Raw genomic sequence first — 14,229 nt, 5'->3', positions numbered from 1 at the left:
CGTTCTTCCCTTAGCACTGGCTATGCACCTAAATCTTTTAAACTTATCAGCTATCAAACCCTTGATTAAAAAAACTGACCTCAACCCCTGTCATCTGTCCAACTATAGGCCAATATTTTATCTTTATCTCCAAGATCCTAGAAAAGGTTGTAGCACAGCAGTTATGTTCATACCTACATCAAAAATAACAAAAATTTAACTGAATTAAATGTTAAAAGGAATTATAGCAGACATGCACTTTGCATGCTATACGTATTTGGAATGGAGGAAATATGTTTACATGCTATATACAGGCACATTTGGTACTATGACAAAGCATAGAATGTCCACTTTAATAGGAACACCTGTGCACCTGCACATTCATGCAGTTATCTGATTAGCCAATCAAGTGGCAGCAACACAATGCAAAAATTCATGCAGATACAGGTCAAGAGCTTCAGTTAATGTTCACATCAAACATCAGAATAAAGAAAAAATGTGACCTTAGTGACTTTGATCATGGCATGGATAATGGTACCAGACGGGCTGGTTTGAGTATTTCAGAAACCACTGATCTCCTGGGATTTTCACAGAGAACAGTCTCTAAAGTTTACACAGAATGGTGTGAAAAACAAAGAGCATCCTGTGTATGACTTTTGTGTGGGTGGAAATGCCTCGTTGACAAGAGAGGTCAGAGGAAAATGGCCAGATTGGTTTAAGCTGCCAGGAAGGATATAGTACCTCATATAATCACTCCTTACAACTGTGGTGAGCAGAAAAGCATCTCAGCATGCACAAAACATTGAACCTTGAGGTGGCTGCACACTTGAGAAGGTTCCACTCCTGTCAGCCAATATCAAGGATCTGAGGCTATCATGGCCATAGACTCACCCAAACTGGACAGTTGAAGATTAGGAAAAAAAATCACCGGGTCTTTTTCCAGTCTTCAGCTGTCCAGTTTGGGTGAGCTGCCATTTGTCAAATAACCTTTGGTTCCCTAAAATGGGAGGGGCATGCATATTTTTAAAAAAAATCTATAGTACACTGGGATGACCGTACATAGCTAACAGTCTGTACTCTTTATAGTCATTCAGTACTGTCACTGAAAAGCAAGAAATTACCACAGAAATTGTCTGAGAAACATTTTGATGTGTCGAGGACAATTAACCATAATTACCAAAACTGTAAAGAAAACTAGAGTGGTGCAGTAGGTAGCATTGCTGGCTCACAGCTCCGGGGTCCCTGGGTCAGTCCTGAGCTCGAGTTACTGTCTGTGTGGGGTTTCACATGTTCTCTCCATGTCTGGTGGCTGCCCACCAGTGGGGTTTCTCTTACTGTCCACAAACATGCACATAGGTGGACTGGCTACTCTAAATTGCCCCAGGCGTGTGAATGTGCGTGCATGGTGCCCTGCGACGGACTGAAGTCCCATCCTGGGTGTGTTTTCGGGATAGACTCCAGATCCACCGTGTTCCTGACCAGGATAAAGAGGTTACCAAAGATGAATGTAAAGAATGTAAAAACTACCTACAAGAACAATTTACACAGGACCCATCAGCAGTAGACGTATATTTAAATTTCTCTGGGGCATAGTGGAGCAGTGGGTAGCTCTGCTGCCGCACAGCTCCAGGATCCGCTGTTCGATGCTGAGTTTGGGCTACAGTCTGTGCAGGGTTTTGCATGTTCTCCCCATGTTTGTGTGGGTTTCCTCCAGGTTCTCTGGTTTCCTCCGATGTCTGAAACATTCAGATAAGCAGACTGGTTATGCTAAAATGCCTGTGAGTGAGTGTGTGAACAGGTGTGTGTAGGCCCTGCAATGGACTGGTGACTGATCTGGGGGTGAATTCTCCTGTCTTTGGTCCAGTGCTCCCGGGAAGGGCTTTGGATCCAGTGCAACCCTGACCAGGATAAAGCGGTTAGTGATGATGATGAATGTAAATCTCACCAGTATCAGAAATAGAAAGATCTAATTAGAGCAGCCTTCAGCGGATGGAGATCAGCTTGCACACAAGTCGGATAGGATGACAACAAAATGCAATTTTGGCAGATGTTTTCTGGCCTTCATGAGAAGTGAGTAACACACTGTCCCAACAAATTTAACCCAAGTACACACGTACAGCAGTATATTTTCATATGATCATCACTTCAGCTGTGAGCATGTACTGTGGTGGGAAATATCGATAGACAAATGAATGTAAGAAACAGTAAGTGGGACTGGCGTTGTAGGATCCCGGACTGTAACCGGCGCTGTGCTCCACACCGGAAGTGTCCCCCCCGAGGCGCTCCTCTCTGTGTCTAGCTATAGCTAGCGTGACTGCTGCTGCTACTACTAGCGTCGATTTCTAGATTTGCTGGATCCGCCATATTTTCCACTAGGAGACCCAGAGAGGTAATATAACACAACATTTTTGAATGTAATGATCCGTAAATTGCCCTATTTCCCCATCCTAAAATATACACAGCCTTGTAATCTATCGCATTTTGAAAAATCCGACATCTGTACTTGCCGAGAGCTTGAAATCCTGCTAATTATCGGTGGCAAAGTTATCTAGCTTAGCTTACTAGCTGACCCTCTTTAGTAGCTTTAGTGTTGTTTATTGCTGTCCTTCTAACGCGCTGAGCAGCATTGTTTCTTGGTCTGTGTCCGTCTGACTGGATTGATAATTAAACGTGTATTTGGGTATTTATTATAAGAGTCTTTTTTATAACCCAGTGTGGTCTTTTAATATAATATTTGCCGCTTGCTTGCTAACTATCCTCCATCACCCACCCGGCTTTGATGTGGCGTGCCTCGCTAGCTAGCGAGAGATAACTAACCTAACGCTAGCTATTTCATCTGTTAGCTACAGCCGGGCTAGCGCCTTGTTTGACACGCTGTTAAAAGACGAAGCATTTTTTTTAAGGTTAAGTCGATAACCCATAGTGTAAAGCCAAGGCACTAGGATAGAACGGTAGCTAGCAGGCTATATCTTTTAGGCGTGGCAAATGTTAACGCCAGCATAGTGCTGGTGTTAGCTAGCTAGCTATATACCCGCTCCACTGTCTATCTACGGACCTCCAGCCCTGAACTATTTATGTATTCAGACGACTGGTTACGTTTTATAATCGTTTTTTAAGTCATGTAGGTTGTTGGCTCTATTAAAGAAACCTTTAGTGTTAAGTAGAAAGGTAATGAATTTAAACGCAACAAGGTGCAGCTCTGAACCTAAGAGCTAGCATGGCTGGTTAGCAGATTTGCACAGCTAGGCCTGTATGGGGAAAACGTCCAGCAGTTCAGTTCACTAAATGCGTATTAACCATAAGACGAAATTATACCCAGCTATGAAATGAATAGAGACTGTAAATAGAAATAAAAGTTTATTCCACCCACGGGAATGTTAGTGAAATGTTGGTGAAAACTGCTCCAGGGTTAGTTGGAGGTAACTAGCTGTGCTGTGGCAGTCATTAGTGAATGAGGCGCAGTAAACCTTCACTGAGTGAAATCTCTGACTTGTTAATAACCAGGCTCCTTAACACCTGATTGTGTTGCGCAGGGCATTTCAGTATTCAGAAAGCCTTGAGGAATGACATTTTGGAGTGCTGTGCCTCCTGAATAAAATGCTGGATGTCCTCTCATAGCAGCTGCAACCAGGTGAGTCTACTCTGCTGTAATGAACTTTCCATTAACCTGAAGAAATCCTCACTAGAAGCAGCAGAACTTTAGAAGAAAATGTGCCTTAACAGTGCACTAGATAAGTGATCTAGCTGAAGTGGTGAAGTTGACATTAATAAAGATGTTGATGGAGCCATATTAAAAAATATATATGAATTCTAAAGTTTATTTCGATCTCATTGCATGCTTCTTTTATATAGTATTGAAACACAATGTGCCTTTTTGTTTGGACGGCTTAGGATTTTCCCTAACATTTACCAAACCTTCACATGGCTACATTATCAATTTCAGAACAGCTGTGGTAGACTTTATATAATCAGCTCAAGGTATAGTTGTAGGTTAGGTAACTCAGAGTTTGTAAAACTTTGAGGTTTAAAGAGCATATCTTTAATTTGACAAACAATTCAAAAGCTGTTCATAGACTATTGTTTTTTTTTTTAACTATTGAAATCATTGCTTATTTCCTTGCAGCTTATGCTCCTCCATAAAGCAATCACATCTGCTTTCATCAGCTCCACCTCTCATCTACTGCTTGGAGGAAACCTCCAAGGTAATATTTAAACCAAAAGGAGTGTAGTAGTAGCTTTTGCGAAGAGTGATTTTGCTTCCTGCATTGTTTAGAGAGTTAATCCACTCTGAAGGGGCAAGCAAAATGCAAACAAGGGAGTCTCATATTGTGTTTCTCATAAAGCATATCCTAAACCATGTTAGATTTTGGATGGTATTTTGTAGAATTCACTATTTAAAGCTCCCCAGGTTCTTTCATTAAATTATTTAATAAGATTGTTTCTGTGTTCACTGCAGTATGCAATCTACTACCTTAATTAAATCCAGTCCTCTCAAATTTTATATTGTCAAGAATTTCCCATACTAGTGCGCTGTACCTAGTCATCTTAATTCAACTTCCACGGTTGTTGCTAGTTTTTTGGTTGACATTGCACAGCAGCTGTCCTGCATCTGCCTCTTTTCCCATTTCCCAGGTGCTTCTGGGAATATCCCGACTAGAATATGTCCGGTCCTGTCTCAAGCCGCTCTCGAGTTTACCCTGATGTAAACACACAGAGACCCAGAGAGTACTGGGATTATGAGTCCCATGTGGTAGAGTGGGGGTGAGTATAAGTCTTCACATAATAAGCATCAAAACTGGTTTATATTTAAATGTCCTATAGATAGAATGATGAAAATGCACTTTGTGCCTGTGGTATTCTAATTACGCTGAATGGAACCTGTTTGGCCAGTAATGAACATATGAATATTTGCTATGTCTTAACTTTCCATTGTATTTAATTTTGAAGTTAATTTTTCATGATTGTTGCTGTTGGCATGCAGCTCCCAGCTGCGCAGCTGATGTTCTTACCCCCATTCCTATTCTCTTTAAACCTTTGCCTTTTTACAGTTAAATTGTTTATCAATTTTTTTTTAAGAATGGTAGACTATGAGCAGGGAAAAGCCTATTTCACAGCATTATTGCAAGGTGATGAGTTAACTTGCAACCTTTTTATCTAGTTAAGTTAACCGTCTTCTTACCGTAGTGCCAAACAGTTGGCTGCATACAGATGAGTGAAGTTGCTTCCTCCTGGCTAAACCACCGTTTTCATATGGAGTGAGCGATCGGTCCTGCTTTGCGATTTTGTGCCACGCAGTTGTATTTAAAGTTAAATCAAACTCAGATGGTCTCCGTTTGCTGTTATCTTTTATAGCTCAACTACAGAGAGAAATCGATATGTGACAGGACAAGAAACATCTCAGCTTATAAAGGCATAGTGGCAGAAGTCTCGTTGTTTGGCAGCACTGAATCATTTATACTTAGCATGACGGTGGGTTAAAATACCACATGCTGATGTATTTTTAGTGAGATAGACAGCCACAATATGCTTATAAGGGTGGTCTTATGCCTTTTGTCCTAAATTGAGAACATTTTGCAAAATTGCATGCAGAAAAACAAGCAAAATGCAGCTAATTCACCGTGAGCATGGAATGATGCTGTGCAAACAGCAAAAACGTTCATAACATTTGTGCTGATTATGTGTGGTGTGATTAATATAATAATCAAAATTTTAAGACGTGAATAGATAGATATTCAAAAATATGGAGACATCCTTGAATTCTGGCTGTTTTGGAGTAATATTTTTTGCGCTTAAACAGTTTTTTTGGTGCTTTTGTGCTTCAGAAATCAGGATGACTACCAGCTTGTGCGAAAGCTTGGTCGAGGAAAGTACAGTGAAGTGTTTGAAGCCATAAACATTACAAACAATGAGAAAGTCGTGGTGAAAATACTGAAGGTAATTTTCCTGTGTTTGCATGTTGAGTTTACTTCAGTATGTTCAAATTCAAGTTGTGAATAAGTGTTGAAATATGTATTATTACCTGACAGCAGCTTTGTCACATTGTATTTGTGTTGTGTGGTGTTAAAACAGCCTGTGAAAAAGAAGAAAATCAAGCGAGAAATTAAAATTCTGGAGAACCTGAGAGGAGGCCCCAATATCATAACTCTTTTAGACATAGTCAAGGATCCTGTGGTGAGTGTTTCTGTGCTGATGTATCATGTTTCATACTCTCTAAGGATTATTTCTTTGCTGGCAGATCAAAAATAATCAGTGTTCAATGGAATGTGTGTGCATTATGTTGACATTTGTATTTGCAGTTGAACTCAAACTGGTTAAATTCAGCTTAGCTTAAATGATGTCTGACACCTGAGTTTGGATAGTCACTATTCATATTGTAGTGTGTCTGCGAATGTAGACATTTTACCACATTAAAATCTGTCTAATCGTGTTTCCTACAGTCTCGGACACCAGCCCTTGTTTTTGAGCATGTAAACAACACAGATTTCAAGGTAAGATAATGGCAGCTGGAGGGGGAAAAAGAGATTTAGTGATTGTTTGACGTGCATTGGTAGAAGTATTTCATCAGGGTTTAGGTTGAGGCAGTTATGCCCAATTTATTACTTATGTCCTAACATGCAAGAATCAGTGAAATAGTCCTGAATAAAATCTGACACCTTAGTTAATTTGAGACAGTTCTGTGGTCTTTTGGTTGATTTTGTCGTCATCATTTGAAGACTGATTTTATAGAGTGTACTTGTTAATATAAAAATTGTTGTAGATATCCTTAGTTTCTTGAAGCAGTTAAATCTCGCTCCGTAATTGATCCTTGACTAATGTTGAAATTGTTTCTGTCTCATACAGCAATTGTATCAAACATTATCGGATTATGACATTCGCTTCTACATGTATGAAATCCTGAGGGTAAGATATTTCTTTGTAGCCAAATATTTAAGTACTGACAGCATGTTGAGATTTTTCAGATTTTTGAGTTAAGTCAGAAACCCAAAAATAGTGGTAACAGTTTTTACTGAGGATTTTAATGAAATGGACCTGCTTTAATGGCTGTCCTGGGTTTTAACTGAAGCCATCTGCTGTGTCTGTATGTCTTTATTTTCACCAGGCTCTAGACTACTGTCACAGCATGGGAATTATGCACAGGGATGTCAAACCACACAATGTCATGATTGACCATGAGCACAGAAAGGTAAGACGATACCATTCTCATTTTTGGTTAGCTTTCAATATACACAATATTGTAAAACGTCTCCTGATAAATTTCTGTTTATTTCAGAACAGTGGCTCGTAAGCAGTGATGACAGTGTTGTCAAAATAACATTGCTGTTTAAATAATTGTCCTTAATGCTTTAATAAATAACTGTTCATTGTCTTATAAAGCTTCGTCTGATAGACTGGGGCTTGGCTGAGTTTTACCATCCAAACCAGGAGTACAATGTGCGAGTCGCATCCAGGTACTTCAAAGGTCCTGAGCTGCTTGTTGACTACCAGGTGAAGAAACTTTTTGTGCCTGTGTTAAATATCATTTTTTAAAATGCCTTGCGTAACAATGGATTCATTCCCTGATCATTATTTTAAGCAATTGATTTTGTTTTTTTGATCATTTTTAGATGTATGACTATAGTTTGGACATGTGGAGTTTGGGTTGCATGCTGGCCAGTATGATCTTCAGGAAGGAACCTTTTTTCCATGGACATGACAATTATGACCAGGTAGTGCGTCTGTTCTTAAAACCGAAAAAAAGGAAGGAAAATTTGTGTTTCAATGTTAGAGATAGGACTGATTTGATATCTGGTATTAGTATCAGGCGGATATCGGCAGAGATTGCTGGGTTGGATATCATAGGAAAAAAAAGAAAAATATTTTTCTGATCCTCTATCAAATCTAGCCTGAAATATAGCAGAATTGCTTTTTGTGTAGTGTAATGTAAAGTACAGCAAAGAAGGTTATGTGATGTTTCCATGCTATACATTTTTTTGTTTCCTTGTTTTTGTGTAAATATGTGAATATTATTAGTTGCATTGGTAGACAGGTAGGTTCAGTTGGCTGCTGATAAAGCGGTCATCAGTCAAAGAAAAAAAAATGTTTAAACATAACACACTGGTGTGATGTGCCTTGATGCTGTAATGATGGCACACACTACTCCTGAGTCTTGCCACTGGAGGATTCATTTCTGTGTGTGTGTGTCTGACAGACAATATTTCCATAGTCATGAACAGGATCATAGTTAAATTTACAGGCACACAGGTTTAAAAAAAAAAAAAAAAAAAACGTGCTAGCTAGATTGGAATAATGTCTGTTATGTATAATGTGAGGAAAGAACACCACAGCACAGAGCCAAACCACTGGCCAGTGACTTGCTGACTTTTGATTATGAGGCATTACTTCAGAAAATTCTTTAGAAGAATAAGGACTATGGATAGAGTTGTCCCCTCCCCAGGAAGTCGTATACCTAGTTGTTTTCCTTAATCTGTATAAAACCACTTAACTAACTAACTAGCTTGCCATACATTATTGCAGTATGTTAGCTAAGCTAAGTGAAGTAAATATCCAGGCAGTCAAATCTGGTACTGGTTCTAGGCAGCACATTTGGCTCAGTTGCCTGATGGGCTAGCTAATCAATTTTTGTCCAACTCTGCATCTAAATATGCATTCTTCCTGTCTGGTAATATTGTGATTTGTCATGGCAGTTTGAGTATGCTAATTTGTCAATCATTTATTTTAAAGCTGGTTAGTAAAAAAAAATATTCCATCATTATCAGCTGATACTCAAGGTTTCAGAACAAATGCTATGTTTTTGTGGTGGTGAGGCTGTGAAATATCACGGACTTACACTATTCTTTCTTGTTTTTATGTACTGCTCGTGCTTAATTTTCACACTTTCCTTTACACAGCTTGTACGGATTGCAAAGGTCCTAGGCACAGAAGACCTGTATGATTACATCGACAAATACAACATTGAACTGGACCCACGCTTTAATGACATTTTGGGAAGGTAAGTGTGACCATGGGGAAACAAGAAAAGAAAAAGATATGTTTCTCTGTGCTCCAAAAATAAGCATAATGGTGGTTTTGTGCTGTTTGTGTATTCCATTAATGAGTGCTGTGTGTTTGTGAGCAGGCATTCACGTAAGCGATGGGAGCGCTTTGTGCATAGTGAGAACCAGCACCTTGTGAGCACTGAGGCTCTGGACTTCCTGGACAAGCTGCTGCGTTACGACCACCAGGCTCGCCTGACTGCACGCGAGGCCATGGATCACCCCTACTTCTGTAAGCCCACAGCACTAATCACTTAATCACTCCTCCGATGGAGCAGTAACTAATTAAATACCACAGGCTTTTTTTTTCTGAACCACTCCAAGTCCTCTAACCTGTAAACTTTACCCAAATTGAATTGTACACTGTCTTTCACTAGTAATAGGTAAAAAATAATTATTATGACCATGTCCCTTCTAATTTGAGAAATTTGCAGTCTTAGTTGCTCATTTTTGTGGTGGTTTGAGAAAGCAATTCAAAGTAACACCAATACAGGAAAGTCCTGACCAGCCAGTGCTTAGTGTGTAAGTAAAGTACCGCCTGCTAGCCTGCCTTATAGACCAATTCCAAATTAGTGTCTGTCACTTGAGAAGCAACTCAGAAATCTGCAACTATACTGTAGTGAACACACTACTGCTCCTGAATGGGTGGTCTGTTTAATTTCTCAAACATGTGATAACCATGGAGACACCTCAGTCCCTCAAATTGACTGGCAGTGAAGGTGACAGACACTAATTTGGAAATGGTCTAGCAGTGACAAACACAAGGCGAGATAGATAGACAAACAGATGTACTTTATTGATCCTGAAGACTTGATTGTGGCCAGAAATCATTTTGACTGGGAAACTTTCAAACAGAGCTGCTAATAAGCAAAAATATCTGGTGGTTGCTGCTGTTCTTTCAACATGACAATTAAAAAATAAACCTTGCTTTTCAAGTTGGTAAACATTGTAGATAAATATTAATAAAAAAAAAAAAAAAATCCCCCTTTTGGTCCCAAATTGTTGGCGTCTTTATAAAAGAAAAAATGTTCAGAACCACAGGCCTTTGTAGTGTTGTGGAATTACTGCAGTGCTGTCTGGGTTATCATTATCTTTTTGCTAACTCATAATACCCTACAGTGCACATTTTTAGCAAGAATTTTTTTTTAGCAGTTTATCATAGCTATCTGTTGGCCTTTTATCAGGATAGGATCATAGACTGCTTCCTTCAGGTGTTTTGTGTGGGTGTGTGCGCGTTTTCTCTGCACGCAATTTCTTTGCCAAGACCAGGCTCACTGTATGCATTTACTTCTGGATTGAACAGCTCATGATGTGAGCCGCTTCTCCCACATCTTGCTCAGAATTGACATGCATGACTGAAGCCTTGCCCCAGCCTACTGTTGCCTGATGTACAGTTATGTAACAGTACACTTTGTCAAAAAGTTTGACTTTTAAAATGGATCATAGTGGGTGTGTAAGTTTCATGCATTTTGATTGAAATAAATGGCAAGAGGTGCTTTTTTTTTTTTTTTTTTTTTTTTTTTTGTCTGAACTGTCATTGTGAAACCAGGACAGGGCAGTGCTTGGTGTAATAAGTATTTCACATGCAAAAGCTAATTAAGGCATTTTAATTTTTCTGCTGAATTTGGGGGTCTTGTTAAATATTTTTCTTCTTTAAATGTTGTGGATACACAGATTCCTACATCATTTCCTGCTAATGTAAATCCACAGCAGCTACCTGCTTACAGATTTAGTATTTCCAAAAAAATAAACAAATTAGTAATTTAAAACTATAGGATAGAGCAGTTACTAAAGATGAATAAATGAATGCGTCAGTCCCATTTTGCACCATGTGTGGTAAATGTCACTCACTGATGCATTTTTAGCTGTTGTTTATCATAAAATAAAAGAGAGCAGTGTAGCATTTAGATTTGCTTTCTCTCTTTACATTTCTGCAGATTGCAGTTCAGCCAACATGCTTTGTCACTTAAACTGTTAGTGTGGAGCTGTCCTGTCATTGACATTCGCTTGGGTTTTTATGGTAAAATTTGGTTGTTTTTTTCCCCCCTCTCTGTCTGCTAGGATTTTCTTGTTGTACGATAATTCATATTGATGCATTTTCTGGAATTTTGTGGCAACTTTGGTGGCCATGCTGTTGCCTTTTTTTTTTTTTTTTTTTTTTTTTTTTTTTAATGACTTGCTAAAAGAAAATACGTTTTAATGGTACCATGCGAAAAAGATTTATAGTAGACTGAGGTGTTGACACAAGGCTATGAAAGTTACAGGCAGTGCAATTTTATACAAATGTCTTTAATATTATTTTGAATTATTAGCTTTTTGTTGGTAATTTTAATCAAATTATTCAAATTTTTGTTTGCGGCTCTACTTATATAATATTACTCACAATATCCTCACCAATTCTCTCCCCTTCCTGGATTATAATCTTTCTTTCTTTCACCGTTACAACAATTGTGGGTCTTACACGTGTGTGTGTGTGTGTGTGTTTTTCAGACCCCATTGTGAAGGACCAGGGTAGAGGAGCTACTGCTACTGGAATGGCTGCTAGCTCCACTCCAGTCAGCTCCTCTAGCATGATGGCAGGTAAAATACTTGGCATTCAGGATTTCTGGAAGTGCTGATTAGAATGTTTTGGGAAAAGAATCTGTATTGGAAATTTCAAGATGTCCTTCATATGCTTTGTAAATTTATGGCAACAGAATAAATAAAACACATTTTTATATTAAAGGCACAAACAGTGCATTTCTATTCAAACTTGGTCAGTATCATGAAGTTGGCAGATGGTTTCCTGACTATGTTTGGCGTCAGCAAGTACTGCAGTGAACTATAGAAATGCTCCAAGTCCACTGTGAGACAAGATTAGCGTCGATGCGTGTGACAGTTCTGTCATTTTCCTGCAGGCATCACCTCAATGGCAGCCAGCACTCAGCCCATAGGCAGCATTGCAGCTGGCTCTCCTGTCATCTCTGCCCCCAACACGCTGGCTACACAAGTACCCGCCGCCACGGGAGCCCAACCTTAAACCCCTCTCTTTCTTTCTTTCTCTCTCCTCTCCCTTTCTCTTATCCTTCCTACCCTCCCTCCTGTATTTGTTCTATTGGCAGTGTGGACAGTGACAGCCATCAACTTTTTGTTGTTATTATGTTGAAAAGTAACACAGAACTAATACAAAGTTACCCTTTTTCCTCTCCTCTTCAGTTCCGTTCTGTAGGGATATGGACTCACATTATGTTTTAGCACCTGCCTGGGAAAGCTAAGATAGGCATGCGGGTGCGTTTTCTCTCTTCTCACCGTGGCTGTCTCGAAACACAAATACACATGTAGAACTGAAGAAGGAAAATAAAATTTATTTTATATGTCCCTCAAGTATTCTTGTTTTTGAATACCAGTTCTTTGACCATGTTCCCATTTGGTTGTGCTTTTGTGGGGTGGGGACAACACAGCATTTTATTTCTTCACCTCTGGGTGTTATTACACTGTGAAACTTGATTACAAACTTGAGCGGAATGCAGACTCGTGTTCGGTGTTCGCTGGGTTCATGGTTGCACCCGTTCTGCTGTACCGTGCTGGAGCTTCAGTTGTGCTGTTCATGTGGACTTTTACATTCTTGGACTGGGAGCCAAATTCAATCAAAACTGCTAAAACAAACATGACTGGCGGTGTATATTCAGTCAATGTGTGTATACAGATTTTACTGATCAGTATGTAGATGCTATTGTTACATGTTACTTTATTGATTACTTGGGGATTTGATAGCAGGTTGATTGGATTTGGCTGTGGACTTAATAGATACTCAGTAGTTACTTTTAGGACAAGTGGCCAATGCCGAGTACCACAGATTCAATAATATGCCAATGTGTGTTACTCACAGAACTGAAATTGTCTTTTTTTATTTTTATTTTAAATGAAGCTTCTGACACATTTGTTTAATACCATGAAGAATTTTGTAAGTTTTTTTTTTTCTCCTTGATTAATTATCCAGTGAAATGTCTCTCAACTCCATGATTAAAACAATTAAAAGAGGCTAAATATCTCTTTAGCAATGCATGTTGTTTTTACTCTGATATGGCTGACTGAAGAGACTGAAAAGGACAAACCGTTAAGTTTTTAAGCTGTTTCCTATTTTCCCCAAAGTGTTTGCTTCGACAGGCAGATCTTGTTTCTTAGTGAAGTGCTTGTTATGTTAAAGGTGTGAAGAGACTGAAAACATCCACTGTCTGTATTAAGTGTGGATAGTTCAAATCTATTAAACTAGCATTGTGTATTGTAAATTAAATCTCAAAGCTTTGTGCTATTTTTAAGCTCATTTATGTAAGATACATTGTTCAGAAAAGAAAGTGGTGCAGATGGGGTACAAGGATTTTTACCAAGCCCATATTATGATAAGCATGACTTTTATTATGATAAACATGAATTTTTGAAATAAAAATTACACCTGTTTTTAAAGCACATCAAAACGTTTGTAGCATAGGTTGGTTAAGTTGGAACACTTCTTAAGCCTATTTATACCACACCTCAGTTGTGCCAGTTCTAATACTAACCATGTTAAAATTACACTGGAAAGGTGCACATGCTGTGTTTCTGTGGTTTGTAGCTAGAAACACTCCAAAATTGCCATGTATGCTCATAATAAAAACAGCATTGCCTGCACACTGTGCCATAGAGCATAGTGGTAAGAATATTGTGGGATTAAGAAAATTTGTGATTATGCTAATAATACTCTGATGGTCAGTATAAGTAGTCGCATGTTACATTTACTAACAGATGCGTGCTAGTGTTTAAATATGCTTTACGCTCATGAAAATATTACATAAAATGCACTAGCTAACAAACCCAGCTGTTGGTACCTTATGCTAGCACTTATCTGTGAGAAACTGAGATAATGTGGACGTAACAACTGAGATTAAAGGCATACTTTCAACTATATCGCATGGCAATGCATAACACGAGCCAAGGTATGTCATTAGATGGGGTAAGTGGAAAGTGCAGGATAAATGGTGATTCATAAATGCATTATTAAATCTGTTTTTTAAAAAAAAAAAACATTGTGATTTTGTCTTCTTGATGTGTGACAATGAACTGTTTTGCCCTGCACATGCCAAGTTATAGAATTTGTTGCAGAATTGTTCATTTATTTTGAAATTCCTGTGCTACAGTTGCACACTCCTACCCAGACATAGTGCAAAAATGATAAATGAACTCTTACGTAGTACAAAAAGTA

General features: G+C 38.8%; 1 protein-coding gene across 1 annotated transcript; it reads left to right on the top strand.

Moving 5' to 3' along the window:
* The first annotated feature begins 2,129 nt into the window (after positions 1-2,129).
* On the top strand, positions 2,130-13,047 carry csnk2a1 (casein kinase 2, alpha 1 polypeptide). The gene is made up of 15 exons (XM_026926572.3): positions 2,130-2,368; positions 3,513-3,610; positions 4,103-4,181; positions 4,612-4,740; positions 5,802-5,913; positions 6,049-6,150; positions 6,417-6,467; positions 6,820-6,879; positions 7,079-7,162; positions 7,354-7,464; positions 7,584-7,685; positions 8,868-8,968; positions 9,095-9,243; positions 11,502-11,591; positions 11,909-13,047. The coding sequence occupies exons 4-15, from the start codon at positions 4,640-4,642 to the stop codon at positions 12,028-12,030; spliced, it is 1,185 nt and encodes a 394-aa protein (XP_026782373.1). The 5' UTR covers positions 2,130-2,368; positions 3,513-3,610; positions 4,103-4,181; positions 4,612-4,639; the 3' UTR covers positions 12,031-13,047.
* The last annotated feature ends 1,182 nt before the right edge of the window (positions 13,048-14,229 follow it).

The sequence above is a fragment of the Pangasianodon hypophthalmus genome, chromosome 1 (assembly GCF_027358585.1).
Source record: "Pangasianodon hypophthalmus isolate fPanHyp1 chromosome 1, fPanHyp1.pri, whole genome shotgun sequence".
Taxonomy (NCBI): Eukaryota; Metazoa; Chordata; class Actinopteri; order Siluriformes; family Pangasiidae; genus Pangasianodon; species Pangasianodon hypophthalmus.
Note: the sequence above shows the minus strand (reverse complement) of the source record. Positions and strands in the feature narration are given on the sequence as shown.